At 37.6% G+C, this 17051-nt stretch overlaps 1 protein-coding gene across 2 annotated transcripts in view; it reads right to left on the bottom strand.

Annotated features, from left to right (window-relative positions):
* The window catches only part of ARP8 (actin-related protein 8), a 35961-nt gene extending 19691 nt beyond the window's left edge, over positions 1 to 16270 (bottom strand). Inside the window, exons 1-6 of one of the 2 annotated variants that reach the window (XM_089139545.1) lie at positions 15575 to 16270; positions 14982 to 15067; positions 6875 to 6945; positions 6656 to 6744; positions 6098 to 6159; positions 4827 to 4924 (exon numbers count right to left, since the gene is read on the bottom strand). In XM_089139545.1, coding sequence (XP_088995671.1) covers positions 4827 to 4924; positions 6098 to 6159; positions 6656 to 6744; positions 6875 to 6945; positions 14982 to 15067; positions 15575 to 15888 — 720 coding nt within the window. In that variant the 5' untranslated portion in view covers positions 15889 to 16270. The remainder of the gene's footprint in view (positions 1 to 4826; positions 4925 to 6097; positions 6160 to 6655; positions 6745 to 6874; positions 6946 to 14981; positions 15068 to 15574) is intronic. The other variant, XM_089139546.1, reaches the window with a different exon arrangement.
* Between the last annotated feature and the right edge of the window lie 781 nt (positions 16271 to 17051).

Here is a 17051-nt window from a genome sequence, read left to right as displayed (position 1 = left end):
TGGATCGAACTTCTGCAGGATGCTGGGCAGCAACCCTAGGTCCTCTTCCGGCCCTTGAGGCCCCTCTTGGGATGGTTGTAGAGTCTTACATCACGTAGAGCTGCCCCCCCCCTCCAGGGCAGGTGGCAGAAAAAACAACCATACACAAAAGGGGGAAAAAGCAAAAAATAAAAAAAGAAAAAGAAAGAAAGATGATTATGATGCAGGTTCAGCAGCATCAGAAGCAAGGAAGCATAATTCGATACCAGGGGTATTTTGGTCATTTTGATAGCCCTACTCTAACCCAGCAGGGCATATCTATAAATAGGGGTTTGTTAGGGGTTCAAATCTGTTTCTAAATTATTATTTGAGTTAGACTAAGTTGAGATAAGTAATAGTCCTATTTGAAGTAAGTCCTATTTAAAATCTGTTTTTATGCTAAGTCATGTTAGGAGTCAGTAACAAACACAGATTTGATGAATAAGATTGAAAGTTTTGTTGCATGGAGAGATCAAGGTGTCAACTGTCAAGCATCCCAGGTTTTTGGATCAAAGGAATGTTCCTTCGGCAGACAGCTGGTCGGCCTTCACCCCATCTATCTCTCCATCACATCCCCTACATATTTGGTAAGTAACCATTCGGTTCATCTCATTAATCTTCTACCATTTTACACTACTGTTTTTTTTTTTATCCCTTGAATTTTCGAACATTGCTAGAGCCTCAAAATTTAAGGTCAAACCTAGGCCAATTTAACCATTAGACCTATGTCACCTATCCCAAACATTAGGAACCCCATCCCCCTAACCTCAGTGACCTTAGTTCCCAATTTGACCCCACTCTAACTATCCAATTTCAAGATATGACTATTCTTTTGAATTTTCGTACTTCCTGAAACCCCAAAAACAATAACTTTCTAATATTCTAATTTAGCCATCCAAACCCCCCAACCCCCCCCCCCCCCAAAAAAAAAAAAAAAAAAAAACCAAACTTGGGTAATCATATCCCTATATTATTACATACATTCCTTCCAAGTTTCAACCTATTTTGACACATATAGGCCCCACTTTCCCACTCAAGGAGTTTATCCCATATCTCCCATGGGCAGGACTATGTATCCTTTAGATCCAAAATATCATTTAAGAGCGAATGAGCATTAACCACAAAACCCTAACTTAACCTTCTCCCAAAAAAAAAAAACATCCCATCACAGCCAATATCACAAAGAACCCCATATCCCATAACCAAAATTTCAAGAAATGCTTTCTTTGTCCCATATCAGTTGGTTCTCTTAAAAGATCTTCGAAAAACATATCAGTTGGTTCTCTTAAAAGATCTTGGAAAAACTAACCCTCATTCACTTTAGGCTACATCAGATGTTCAGCAATATGTTTCTGCTAACCAACAACACTAGTCTTATAACGCAGCAAACAGCAGTATAAGGCCCAAAATGAGACCCCAGCATCACCTTACCTATGGTAGATATGACCATGCAGTGTCATCTCCCCCCCCCCCCTTCTCTTTCCTTGTTCCTCACATAAGGTTTCTACAAAGGAAAAATAATTTCTTTTTGCCACAAGGGGGGGATTTGTTTTATGACAGCAAGAGAAATTTTGGTGGATTCAAGGTAAATTTCAAACTTTAAAAATTAAATCTACAACCCACAGAGTGCAAACCAAACGCCATGAAAAATCAACAGAATCTGCCAATTTTCTTTAATTTAAAAAAAAAAAAGTATAAAACATAGCCAAAAGAAATTCTGATGGGAATTCAGAAATTTTGCAGAAACAGATTTAGGGTTTTGGAGGAGAATATGTAGAACTCGAGAATGGAGAAATCCAGAAGGGAAAATTCTCTAGTTGAATGGTCATTGAGTACTACTTGGTCAGGTGAAACCAGAAATAATAATTCCTCAATCAACTAGGAAGGTGTGATATGAACTTTTCTGGTTCTGATCCAGAGTTTTGATATCTGATGAAACTGATATTGCCCAGGAAATAAGTTTAAATAGAAGAAAATCAAAGACGGAGAGAAACAGTTGGCCAACAACCAAGATAAGTCCTAAAAAACACATTAAAATCCACCTTAGCATAATGATGATAAATCTATTGCCCTCACTATGAATGGACATGGCAAAAAGAAACTGGAAATTTTATAGCTTGAGTACTAAAACTTGTATTCCTTAAAGGCCAGGAGTCCAGACCTGTTTAGTATACCTCAAAAAGAAATCAACATCAGAAGCTTAAACCAAACTCAATTCCAAAGTCATGTAGGGCTCTAGAACAGAAAAGAAAACTCAACTGTTAAATCAAGATTTGAACAAATGTGGAGCCGAGCTCCAGGCAAAGTAACCGGGAACTTTTTAAGGATGTCTAGAATCAACACTTATCATTCTGAGAATGGCTTTCCAAAGTCATGTAGGACTCTAAAACAGAAAAGAAAACTCACCTGCTAAATCAAGAGTCGACAAATGAGGAGATGAACTCCAAGCAGGGTAACTAGGAACTTTTTAAGATGTCTAGAATCAACCCTTATCGTTCTGAGAATGGCTTAAGATACATGGTATTTTACAGCTGGAAAGGATTTAGGGGCTAAAACATGACTATGATTAGTAATGTAGCACAGAAGACATAGCATTGCTGGAAGTCCACAAAAAAGGCAGGCTTAGCTTGGCTCAGTCTATTTTAAAAGTTGGGTCCACTTTATTTTATGCTATCCAGTTTTTCAAATTGTGTTGAATCAGTCCATCGATATTTTATTTATGGGAAATTTTTAGCGCCACCCCCTAAGTTACCTCCTAAGATTAACGTCAACCCTTGAGTTATCCAATTTATTAATCAAACATTCAAAGCCCTTATGCGGTGAAAATATATCAAAGCCACCCCCTATAGTTAGAAATCACAGTTAAGTGCTGATGTAAGCAATTTAAATATTTCAAAAGGACAAAAATAACCTTGAATGAAAAACCCTATGCTAGACTCGTTTCTTTGTCTCCCTCTAACATCTGCAACTTCTTCCTCTCCTGATCATAAATCCTCACAAAGTTTGGGAGATATAGTTCATGGATAGTGTTTCTAAACTTAGATGGGGGTAACATTGGGAATGAATAAATAAAAATTAACTGAGAATAATGGTGTTAGTAATAGGGTGTCCGACTGATAAATTGGGTAACTCAGGGGGTGGCATTAATATTAGGGGGTAACTCGGGGTGGAATGAAAAATTTCCTTTTATTTATTGTCTTCAAGTGCTTCAAGTTGGGTCCAAAGCCTTTTCAAAGACTGCTTATACCAGTTAGACTTTAGAAAGGATTTATGAGTTGTTAATGGGAATCAGGTAGGGATTTCCTAGCCAAATTCAAACTTTACTTTGAGAGTCATAAATAAAGGCTAAGGGGCTCCAATAGCCTACAAATTTATTTTGTTAAAAGTTGTCACTGTTATCCCTATGCATGGAATGCTACTTCCTTGAGTGAATCAGCGAGATTGGTATTAAATCAGTTAACACCTTGTGGTGGGAATCCACTGCCATTGTTTTCTCTCTTACCAGTACTTGAACACTGTTTCCTTTATAATCTTTGCAATTCTGTTCAGATTGGTTCTTGTAAATTGTGATATAGAATTCAATCCTCCCTGAGATTATTAATTTGAAGGTGTTCTGATGTGCCAGTTTCATACCTGATTTTGTAAGACCAGCTATGATGTATGATGTGGACTCCTGGCCAGTTAAGAATTATCATATAGATAAGCAAAGTGTAACAGAGTTGAAGATGTTAGGATGGACGAGTGGCAAAAGCAGGAAGGATAAAATGAGGAATGATCATATTAGAGCTGAAAGGGAAGTAGTCTTGACATAAGAAAAAATTATGAGATGCCGTCTGAGGTGGCATGTTCATGTTCAATGAGGCCTAATTTCATCCGTGATATACAACATTTTCTTCACTCATTAGGCTTTGATTACGTAATAGCTTCATGAATGGAAAGGTGGAGAGCCAGCAGAATAGGCACTTTATAGAATCCAATAGGAAGATGGTGGAAGTCGCTAACTCATATAAAGTTGGAAATATTAGCATTCACTTTAGCCAAAGCCATTAAAGGTACTAAAAGAGCCACCAGGTAGCCCTAAAATTACTATAGAAGAATTATATATATATAAATTATTAAAAAATAAATAAATAAATTAGGCCATATCTCAAATATAACATTGAATCTCCATGTAGCATACCACAGGTAGTGTGTATATGACTTAGTCATAGCTGATTTCTTCTTTCCTTTTTATCTTTACTATTAATATTTTGCCCATATGAATCCACGTAGCCAACCCCCATTTGTAAGATAAGACTGAGATCTTAATGTGCATCGCACTCTTTCATAATCTGTTTTTGGTGTTCAGTTTTCAATTGTGCTGCAGTTCACAGTCCTACTCCAAGTAGGATTGATCTTCATGACCTTAAAGCTGAAATTAGCATTGGCTACTCTCTGTTCTGTCAGTTCCGAGATTAATAATCTTGATAATCTGCTAGCATATAATAATCCAAAACCTGATCTTAAATCTTACTTTTAGTTGAAAGCTTTACCCCTGTCCCAATGTCACTAGGAATCTCCCATAATCTACCCCTCTCCAGGTTTAGGTAGCTGATCTGACTTGTTAACTTAATTCTATATATTAGCTCCTATCACTGGACTTTTCTCTGCCTGTTTCGATTCAGTATTGACAACTCTACTCATATAACTGAAGTGCTGTAACTGCCATTGCCCAACTATACATCACAAAAAATAGATTTTCATTGAAACTTCTAATGAAAAAGAAAGATTTCAGCAATGACTACTGACAAATAAGACGTAAAACTTACTTGATTAACAGCACAAACAGCAGGGACATTCATTTCAAAAAGAACTGAGTACATAGCTGCTTTCAGTTGCTTTCTCGCTGCTTTAGCAGATTCAGTATCTGCAACAAGGGTAACAGAAAGGAAACAAATTTAATGTGGATTATATTCAGTTAAACGAAGCATATCAGACTAATAAAATGAAACACAATACAAATTTGCGGACAACATCATAATTGTCAAGGTGTCAGGCACCTCTTGCAGAAAGACACGTTAGGCTTCCTAGGCACTGCTTAGGCACCTTTGTGGAGTCATCCATCAAGAGCCTCTCCTATGCGTTGGCTCACCTAGTCACCTTGCCAACTATGGACGGAATGGTTTAAAGGATATAATAAGGTGCTTAAATCTGTACAAAATGTACATTTGGAAGGTAAAACAGCTTGTCACAGACTCGCAAGATGGCAAAACATATTCAAAGACAGACTCTTTATATAATGGAAACCATATTCGTGATTTGACTGTTATTAAGGCAGAACAACAAAAGAGAACACAAGCAATTGAAACGAACAAAAATTTGTCATCCTTTCACTTATGACTAGATTAAATCTTCTAACTCAATAGGTATAATCTGCTAAACCATCATGTCAAATAATCTACACCAAGTAAACCAAAGTTAGTCTTCCCAAAATTCTTGCCAATAAGAGCTGGATCAAGAGCGTGCTCCAACGCTATATGTAAAATGCGCAAGTTGATGTATACTTCATCTGAAGTTGCAAAAATTCATTAGGTATCAAGCAAGGGATTTCCATCACAGACTTTTAAACTACTGATTCAGGACAAGATATAGGTTAAGTTGACATCTACTAAATCCAAAACTGAGATATTATTTATCAAAGGCAAGCATTTCCAATCACACTGACCTAGAGTTAGAACTAGGGATTCTAGAGAAGTTAAAAAATGAAGTACCAAAGAGAAGCATCCCTCCAAGAACAACAGGATAAAACACAAGGTACAAATGAGCATAACAAAGTTTACCATCAAATAATATGAAACAGAACAACAGTAGGAATAGTTTATAAAGAAATCGATATCCTACAGAGAAGGCAAATAACAACATTCTCAGAAACAGATGCAATTGTAAGTTTGAAACCACATGCACTTATCATAGCCATTGTGCTACATCATTACATGCTATAGAGAAACCATCTTGATGGACACACCAAAATTGAGTAAAACTTCTAAAAAATAGGGGTTTAAAAACCGTAGTTGGGTTAAGTTATGATATATTAGCTTACCATCATAATGGCAGATAGGGATGGAAATAACAATCGGCTGTGTTGACGGTTTCACCTGCATTCTGTTAGGAGATTTTAAAACCTAATCAACATCTTAGCTAAAAGAATATTGGAAAAGAAAACAATGAAGCACCCAAAACTTGGAATGGATCTACTAGATAGAGGTATTGAAAAAAGTTGGTTCTATTTTCTATAAATGCCAATATATCATAGGGAAAAATCAATCTACATTTAGTAGCAGATCTGTCACAAATCCCACCGAAATGAAATGATGTACTAGTAACTACTTTTATAGGCATATTAGTATATTAGTGCATGTATAACATAAAATATTATTGTGCTATGGTACAGAGATAACATTGTCACATACTTCTGCTAAGTGGCAATCATTCAAGCATTTGATATTAGTTATACAGAGTCATAGACAAGATGAACTTGTCTAGAGAACGAAATTACTAAAGACAATTTGTAGCGCAATCCAATAGACTTGGAAATTTTTCATAAGCAGACCCTACAATGCAAAATGAGGCACTACTTCCCAACCCAGAGTTGAAGTACCTGTTATATATTGTCATGAAGAAATGACGAAGCCTTGAGTGCATGGGAGACTCAATATTACCAAATTCCTGCAAATAAAGTAGTCGGCGCTGTGACAGATAAAAATATCCACCCTTACAGGTTGAAATGAGGCCTTGAAAATCTTTAGGAATTTTATGACAAAAGAATACAACCAAAAAAAGATGAACTATTCAAAAAAATGAAAAAAGACAAGCTCACCAAGAACGTCGATGATCGCCCAGATGGACATGCATATTTACTCCAACCAAACTTGCAATAGCCTGAGCCACCTACACAACAAAATAAAAGGATAAAAGAGGAACTGGAAGAAAAACAAATATAACATTATTTATGGGCTGTGATGGCTATCAGTATTCCTCCTAGTCAATTCTATTATATAGGAAAGTGCCTGTTCAAACTAGAAACTTTATCCAATCCACTTAATTCCTTCAATCACACAAGTATGTCTTAGGTATGCATGGGCACAATATCAAAGCAAATCAAGATTTTTGAGGACATCAAGACGAATTAAGGATGTCCTTTAAAAAAATTCAGGGTTTCAACTAGGTTTCAGGAACAAACCCCAACCCCCACCCCCAAAAAAAAAAAAAAACTGCTTCAAATGCAAAATATTTTTTGGACATGAAAACAAATGATGTTTTACCACACTTTTAGTGTTTGACAAGGTTTTACAATATTCAAATTTATGAAATTTCTAGACTTGATAGAGAACCTTAGTGTTAAAGTTGAAAAACCAGCTTTTGTTTTTCAACTCAGAGGTTTTGTTGGGATCATTTTTTTTGGGGGTTGGGGGGGGGGGGGGGAGGTTGTTTGCTTATTTATGAATAGGGTAATTTTCATCTAGACCCCCTGAGGTTTGGTTTACGTCATTTTTAGTGCAAAAAAACTAAGACTTTGCATTTGCCTCCCCTGTGCTATAGAAAAAGTCAATTTAAGGACAAATTATCACTTTTATAACTAATTTGCCCTTATTCTTTTTTTTTAATTTAAACTTTTTACATACACACCCCCACTTGCCATGAAACTCATGACTCCCCTTTTAGTCCAAAAATTATATAAAAGTCCTAGAATTCAAATAAATTTTAAAATATAACCAAAATACCCTTATATGTTAAAATGACTCAATTACCCCTTAGCTTAAACCTTATTTGCAAAAATTAACCTTAAATGGAGATGGGTGTTTGCTCCTTGGTTGAGTTGAGCAAATGGGAAATGAAGAAGATGGGTGAAGGGGGAATCTCTTCATCCATGGCTTGAAACCACAATCAGCACCAAGTTCGTTTTTGTTGGGCACAATAAGGGGATAATACATGTATGATGAGTTTATCACTAACAATGTACCACTTCACTTAGCCATCATGGTAAGTTTCATCAATTGTTTACATGAACAAGGGTGTACATGGGTATAGGTGGTGACGCAAAATTAAAGACATTTACAAAAGAAAAGCCCATTGGGTTAGACCCATCAAAGGCCTAAAGCTATCACCTGAATCAGCCTATAGCTTTCATGGGCTAGGACTATTTTAGTGGGTTGAAATTCATCCAAATATGTTGAACTTCATAGTCTAGACCTAAGCCCAAGTCTAGTTTTTGAAAAGTCAATAAAAGGGGCTGTGGTTTGAAAATAAAAGAACTCATTGTCAAAGGAGTTTTCCTTTGTCAAGAGTTAGGTAGTAGTTGAGCTATTAATAGGTAGGTGGTGTTAGCTAGTGGTTGGATGTTACCATTAATGTTTATGTCTCTTTAGAATGCTATATAAAGAAATTTATGTAAAAGGTGAATACACAACTCATCAATTGAAATCAAATTGCTTTGTTAGCATTCCTTCCCTATGGAGAGTCCTTGTATTTGATTAAGGTAGCTTGGTGTTCGATCCAATCGATCCATCTTCTGTGTGAAACCTGGGTGTTACATTTTTATTCTCAATTCTCTCATATTGTCTTTTCAATTTATTCATTATAGTTCTGCCCCAGTTTGAAGATCTATTCAGCCCATCTTGTTATGCTATTATCTTTATAATACCACTCTAGTTTCAGCCCTCTTTCACATCTAAATTATGTTTCATCTTAAGTCTATCAAATCTGAACTTAATTCCCCATGAAAGGTCCTATTTGGCTACTGTTTTGATCAATCAAATACAGTACTACATTATTTGGTATCAGAGCCATGACAGGGAGTGAAACTTTTGGATTGGATACTGACCTTATGGCAACAACGATGGAGATGTTGCAACAATTGAGCAATCAAATCACTGCAAGCCATAAGCAAGTGGAAGAGAAGTTCTCAACAATGGAGGCTAGAGTTGTTGCCTTTACTCATGCTCCACACCCTCCACTTGGTGAAGAATCCCAGCCAACTCACTCTATAACCAACTTTCCTACTAGGATGAATATAGGGAGAGGGCATCAAAGGATTCCAGTTGTGTTGCCAACCCTCGAAGAGTACATACATAGTTATTTCACTGGAGAACAACCTACATTCAATAAGCAAGTTGGTGACTCTCAAAAGGTAAGGCTTGAAGAACACCAGGAGTTCATTCACACTAGACATAACACAGGGCTAGTATTGGCTCTTGTTACGAGAGAAGTTACCCTTCAACCTAAGGTGACATTCCCTCCACTTATCAAAGAGTTACTTTCTGATTTTCCTGAGGTGGTTCCTGATGAGTTGCCTAGTGAGCTACCTCTTATGCGTGATATTATGCATGCCATCGATTTGGTATCAGGTTCAGTGTTACCAAACTTGCCGGCCTATCACCTCATCCTAGCAAAGCACAATGAATTCAAATGACAGGTGGATGAATCACTACATAAAGGATTCATTCAAGAGAGCTTAAGTCCATGTGTTGTACCGACAATACCCACTCCAAAGAAGGACAGCTCATGGCGTAAGTGTGTGGACAATCGAGCAATCAATAAAATTATAGTCGAGTAAAGGTTTCCTATTCCACGGCTTGATGCCATGTTAGAAATGATGTCCAGGGGTAAGATCTTGTCTAAATTGGGCCTCAAAAGTGGTTATCATTAGATCCGTATTAGGCCTAGAGACGAATGGAAGACTGTCTTAAAAACCAAGGATGGACTATTTAAATGGAAACTCATGCTTTTTGGTTTGACGAATGCACCTAACGCCTTCATGAGGGTTATGACACAGGGGGTTGAAGTTGATCCAAAGAAGATAAAAAGCATCATCGACTGGCCTAACCCAAGGACAATCACTAAAGTTCATAATTTCCATCGACTTGCATCGTCTTACAGGAGAGTCATTCTGAACTTCAGTGCAATCATGGCACGTATTATTGAATGTTTAAAGCAAGGCAAGGGCGAGTTCAAATGGAAGAATCGTCCACGACATGATAACACTTGGATTCATGCTGAAAATCTCGAGAAACTCAATCTCGATTGGTATGAGCATTACGTATCATTCATCCATTCATCAGAGACAAATGTTTTCAAGCTAGGGAGAGTTGATGCAAAATTAAAGACATTTAAGAAAGAAAATTTCCATTGGGTTAGGCCCATAAAAGGCCTAAAGCTATCACCTGAATCAGCCCATGGCTTTCATGGGCTAGGTCTGCTTAGTGGGTTAAAGTTAGCCCACATATGTTGAACTTCATAGTCTAGACCTAATCCCAAGTCTAGTTTTTGAAAAGTCAATAAAAGGGGTTGTGGTTTGAAAATAAAAGAACTCATTGTCAAAGGAGTTTTCCTTTGTCAAGAGTTAGGTAGTAGTTGAGCTATTAATAGATACATGGTGTTAGCTAGTGGTTGGATGTTACCATTAATGTTTATGTTTCTTTAGAATGCTATATAAAGAAATTTATGTAAAAGGTGAATACACAACTCATCAATTGAAATCAAATTGCTTTGTTAGCATTCTTTCCCAATGGAGAGTCCTTGTGTTGGATCAAGGTAGGTCGGTGTTCAATCCAATCGATCCACTTTGCAGTGTGAAGCCCGGGTGTTACATTTTTATTCTCAATTCCCTCATATTGTCCTTTCAATTTCTTCACTATAGTTCTGCTCCTATTTGAAGATCTATTCAGCCCATCTTGTTATGCTATTATCTTTATAATACCACTCTTGTTTCAGCCCTCTTTCACATCTAAATTCTGTTTTATCTTAAGTCTATCAAATCTGAACTTAATTCCCTGTGAATGGTCCTATTTGGCTATTGTTTTGATCAATCAAATACAGTTCTACATTAGGTGGCAGTTAATAGTTGTTAAGTTATTATTTCAGTTATTTTAATGTAATCTCATTTGCATTTAAGTTCTAGGAGCCATTTTGCAAGATGAGACTCCATGCACCATTTTCTCTCTCATATTGCTCAAAAAGTATGATTTATTCATCGGCCTTGACGGGGTATTTATAGTTATAATCCGAGTAATTCCTACTCTTTTTTGGTAAAGAGTGTCCTACTTTGAGTAGGAAAATAAATACAGAACAGATAGGAATAGAAACACTAATCCTAGACTAATTAGGAGACTAGTCCTACACTATATAGGAATTAGGAGACTAGTCCTACACTATATAGGAATCTTGAGTAGAAAATATAAGAAAATAAAAACATCATTATGAAAGGAGATTTAAAGAGAAGTTATACTCCAGTTAGGAGTTTAAAGAGTCCTCCAATTAGGAAAACTCTGGATCTAGCGCCAGCGCTAAATTGAGAGGGATATTTCCCTCCATATATATATATATATATGGGGTAAAAGTCTTTGGTTGAAGGCGCAGGTAATGCTTGTTCTGGCATGAGAAAGGAGTCTCCAAAAGCAAGGGTGACAGACGGAATATATAGTCCTACAGGGGAGAGTTATCGGAGATCAGTTGAGATCCTTAATAGAAAGGCTATGCATAGAAGCCACTTAGTAAAGAGAGAAGCCATTATCCAGCCATTATCCAATCAGGAGAGGTAATTCAAATCCATCAGATAAACAAGAACAGCCCTTTTTAACATTAGTAATAACTAGTTTCGGTTGCAATCAAAATAGAAGAGCATGCACCATCCATGAGAGAGCGGATATTTTGTTTCTTGACAGTTCTTTCAAGAAATTCATCCAATAGATGACATTCCAAGGTTCACATGGTTTTAAAACTAGGAATATGAAAGAAGAATCGACTCAAAACTAGTGAATTTCTTTGAAACCCCTTGTATTAGATAATTGAATGGATGAAGAATCATCATAAATGATAGAATTCTCAGAACTCCCAAAGATGCTATTGTTATGGGGTGTTTGGAAATGTTTGAATAGAAGAATCACTATGACCACAGACCATTGGTGGAATTTACCAAAGACGCCAGAAAAAAAAAAGAAGATTTATTTGATATAATGGATGACTGACTATGAACGGACCATTTCATTTTTGTAGGTTGGTCTGGTCTATTGCTGTTTCCTAGAACCTATTTCGCTTTAGGAAGTTGGTTTATAGGTACAACCTTGCAACTTCATGGTATTTGCTTCTTATCTAAATCTATTAATTCCTTCCGGTTGCTCTTGGTCTATGAAGATGCAGGGTTAGGTGCTCCATCTTCACATTGAGGCCAAACCTAAACTGTACCCAAGACATATCTGTGCATACATTGATAAGGGATATATGCATTCTCGAGAAGAACTCAGCCAATTGAAATATCAAGTAGCTACAGGAAGAGAAAACAACCAATACCCAGTTAGTAGCAGTGAACAAGGATGGACTGGGGCTTTCAAAATAACTTACATCAAATACATAATAACAAGGCAATACATTATACAAAACTTATATTCTGAGCACATGCAATGGTGCCATCAATAGTCAAGCTCAAAAGAAGTTTTTGTAGGAGCTGTGTCCACCAAAATTTTCACTTTTGGTGAGTCCTCTTCCCAGACCCGGTTTAGTAATCAATACCTAATATCCAGGGAATCCTTTGCCCAGCCCATGTGTTTCCATAATGGGCTTGTCTGGAAATGCAAGTACCTATCACCCTTTAGCCCTATGCTTGCTTGGCACTATCCTAGCAGAAGTTGAGTGAGATCTTGCCAGCAGGGCTGTCAGCTAACCCCGTCCTCTCGCTCCCCCCAAGGCCACCACTTATAATAATTGTACTTCCATTCACTTATCATTGGATTTTGATCCCTACCTTCCAACAACAATTAGTCACAACCACTACTCTGCCCTATTCTTTCTCGACAACTCTATGGACAACCTCCCCAAGAATCGTATTCCCTATATTCCCCACCCTAAACACACAAAAAATAGATAAATACTAAATAAATAAAGTTACCTTGCTCCCTATGTCAATACCTCCCCTTATGCCTGTCCTCTTTTAACATGTTAACCACTTCCTCTGTCAAATCTCACTCACCTTATCCTGCCTCCTCTTTGATTAACGACCTAGCCTAATCATCCTCTCCTGTTATCCATCTCTTCCCAACCCCCCCCCCCCTTTTACTTCTTACTTGCAACCCTTAACCACAACAACCCCACTCTCCCTAGTCAATAGGGAAAAAAAGAAAGAAAAAAAAAGAAGAGAAAGAACTGAATCTAACCCCCTCAATTATAACATTACCTTTCCATCCCGACTCAAGACTGTTGGGATCAGTCGCCCTCAAACCTTAACCTAACCCCATATCACCCCTTCATTCCATATGCCTGACCTGACTTTTCCTGAAGACTACTTTTTTTGTGCCCATCTTCTTCATCCAACTTTGTCAAATCTCTTGCCTCCTCCACAAGTCCCTGAAGTTTCATTTCCTCCCCCATTCTCCCCCGCACTCCCTCCTACGTTCAGACTTGCCCTTCACCTTCTACCCCCCACCCCCAACACCCTCCCCCAAAACACTGGAAAAAAAATCCACTAATATCAAAAGCATCCCAGCAAGTAAGCAAGGCCTCATTAAGCCTCATTAACCACAGCCTTAAGGGGAATCATCTTCCTTACATTTCCAGCTGAATTAGGGCATCATCTGGAACATCCAAGGATTAAATTCCTTGACAAAGACCAAGCAGGCCATGGTTTGCAAAAACTTCAGGAATCCCCATGCAATGTTTTTCCCCCTTGTTGAGGAGACTAGTGCCTCCAGAATTGCCTCCTCAGTTTCCCGTGGTTGGTCTTCAACTTTCTCCATCAATTATGCTTACCACAGCCATGGCTTGCAAAAACTTCAGGAATTCCCTGCATGCTTTTCCCCCTTGTTGACACAAGGGTGGAGGAGACTAATGCCTCCAGAATTGCCTCCTCGATTTCCCTAGGTCGGTCTTTGACTTTGTCCATTAATTATGCTCACCACTTTGAAAGCCACCTCAGGTGATTGTGGGGCCCTTCCAAAATTCAGGTTTTGATGTTTTCTTACTCTTCCCAATTCATCCATGCCAAAACTTCTGACCTCCGAGGGTCTTCCACCTTTCATTGCAATTTATGCCTTGAACTCTACAATGGAGAGACCATCTCTTTGGGCAAACCATCCTTCCATTGCTTTACAAATGAGATGCCTCCCCAGTTTCTCAACTAGTGACATTAACATTCTTCCCTTTGGTCATGAATACTTGGGAGGAGAACACCTCCAAGATGCCTCAGTGAATGCCTTTAATGATTGCCCTAAGGACGCCAATATGAATAAGTTGAGATGGACTGAGCAGAGGAGGATGATTAATGACACCTGCTTATCTTCCTTCGCCTCTACTGCAATCTTTGATGAGGCTGGCATCTCAGAGCACAGCCCTATTTTCATATTTAACCTTAAATATCCTTTAGACCAAAGCTTTACTGAAGCTTCCAAGTTCTTGGTGTATTCACCCAGCCTAACCCAGCATCTTCAAGAAACATGCGCTAAGCTGGGTCAAACTTCCTCTGCCTTTAATCTACTAATCTCAGAGTGTCTTATGTCCAAGATCGATCTCCACATCTATAGTTTAGCATTAATGTAACCAACATCAGCACAAAAAATTGGGTTGACCAATGAAGCAAACAACCATAACTGTAATTCCTAGTCCTGGCCCACAAATCTCACACTACTAGTTAACACACTCTTGTACATATATTACAAACATATATGTAATCAACACCTTTCTCAGGACATGGTGGATTAAATCTTCAGGACAGGTCAATAAAGACCATGGACAGGATTAAAGTACAATAATTAATTCCATGAATCCTTTGAACCCTCCAATCTTCATGCATGATGCTTTGTGGATCACCTCAATAGTTATTTGAACTGCATAATTCATATTCACTATGTTATCCCCATTTCAAGACCCAGTCAAAGAGAACTGTGTTATCCCTCATACATCATGATCAAGTGTAGAGTAGTACAAAAGCCGAAACTCACCATCAATGATAACAGACCCAGTTACTTCTGCACGCTGACCATAAATATTCATGAAGGATAACTGAGCTGATTCATCACTTAACGTCCTGCAATAATAATATGCTTTTTGTATGAGATGGAAAACAAATATATCATGCGGAGCGGTTGAAGGGGAATGGAGGTAAAAAAATACTACGGATACTCCAAACAGCACCATCAAACAATAGTAAAGGGTATTACGAAACAAGATGAATGAAACCAAATAAGCTAACTGCACGCTCACAAACAAACCCAAAGAAACCTTCCAAGAAGTGAATTTATAACCAAATAATCAATCTAACGTTCTAGGAACGCAAACCCCATTCAAATTTGTGATCATTTGACAAGAACAGGAAGAAAATGTTAATTATAACGACAACGATGGTGGTGCTGATGATTATTGGAAAACTCAGTCTACTGTTTATGTATCTGAACTTATACTAAGTGGGTGGGACGAGCCTTCAAACTTGCTAAACTTTCACATACTTTGGCAACCGTAAAGAAGTAAAATTTGTGTCATCGGCAAAGCTCAGAAGAAGAAACCAGGAAAGAGAAGTGCTAAAGCAGAGACTTACTTAAGTGGGTAGCCGGACCTCAAATGGGTTTCAGCAAATAAAATTGTATCCCATGATTCCTCTATCTTCCGAAAGAAAAAAACCCAGAGACGATTATCGGAAACCAGTAATTTCCATGTCTTGCAAACAACACTCAGTCGGGCAGCTTCCTTGGGCTCGAGGAATTTGAGAATTTGATAGAACACATCAAAAGGTATCTGATCGAATGCACCAGTAGATGATGATTCATTGGAAATTTGGCTTCTGGATGGGATCCGATTCGAGTTGGAACGATTAGACACTGATTCCAACACCCTCTTCAGTAACGTCGCCATTAGAGAAGACGACGTACGGCTTCACCAACCCAACTGTTGAATAAAGGAGTTGCAGAACAGCAGGGAAGTTTTGGACCACAAGGCACAGATATCTTTTGGACACGAGAAAGTAGAGAAAGGGGAAAAAATCTAAACAAGCAGAGAAGTGAGAGCACAAGGCACAAGTATGAGCAAAATGGGAGATTCAGATTCCATTCCCATTAGACTTTGGTTTTTGCAAACCCAATTCGTCAACTACTAACTGAAATGGTTGCCACCGTTTTTTGGATTAAATAGGGACTAAAAGGGAAGAGAGTTGACGAGAATAGTTAAAAAAGTGTTATGTCACTGATATTACCATTTTTCAACTTGGCAAAACCACCTCTTCTCACAGCTGCAACCCCACCCTGCACCACCATCACCATTCACCAAACACCCCCTTCAATCTACGTTTAAAAAGATGAAAAGCTTGGCAGGGGAGCCGTAAGGAAAGATGTTTACGTCAGTGATTTTATTTGTGATTTAGCTCTTCGCATCAATGCTATATTATATATCAAGGACAAATACAGACAAATACAAGAAAGAGTCTCCGAATGCTCAAAGGCCTTAAAGCTGTTAAAAGGTCCAACTTCTTAGGGGAGGTCTTGGTACGTACCCGTTCGGTGCATTAATTATATATATATATATATATATATATATATATATATATATATATATATATATATATAAAATCTCCCTTGAGAATGTAACGGTAATTGTGGTGCGCGTAAGTTGGTCCAGATGAACCTCATCCAAAAAAAAAAAAAAAAAAACTCAAAGGACCTAGGGGGATATATCTCATTATTTCTCATCTCCATGATTCATTCTCATGTTTGAAAGGAAGGTCATGCACCTCGCAGCGTACAAATCACACCTCCTTTATTTATTTATTTAATTTTATTATTATTATATTTTTATTTTATGAAATAGAAAATTCTATGAAATTCTTTTCTTTTTTACAGAAAAAAAAACTCTAGTAATTAAAAACCACAAACTTTATCATATTAGTTAACCATTTTAACAGGATTGGGTTTTAGAAACAAAAGAAACTAACATGGCTACTCATAATATCATACAATCAAATTAGATTACATAGTATACAGTTATATAAAAGTATGTATTATTGGCAAATTTTTCATTGGACA

Source organism: Hakea prostrata, chromosome 11, assembly GCF_041222555.1.
Source record: "Hakea prostrata isolate BN-2017 chromosome 11, UWA_Hpros_2, whole genome shotgun sequence".
NCBI lineage: Eukaryota > Viridiplantae > Streptophyta > Magnoliopsida > Proteales > Proteaceae > Hakea > Hakea prostrata.
Note: the sequence above shows the minus strand (reverse complement) of the source record. Positions and strands in the feature narration are given on the sequence as shown.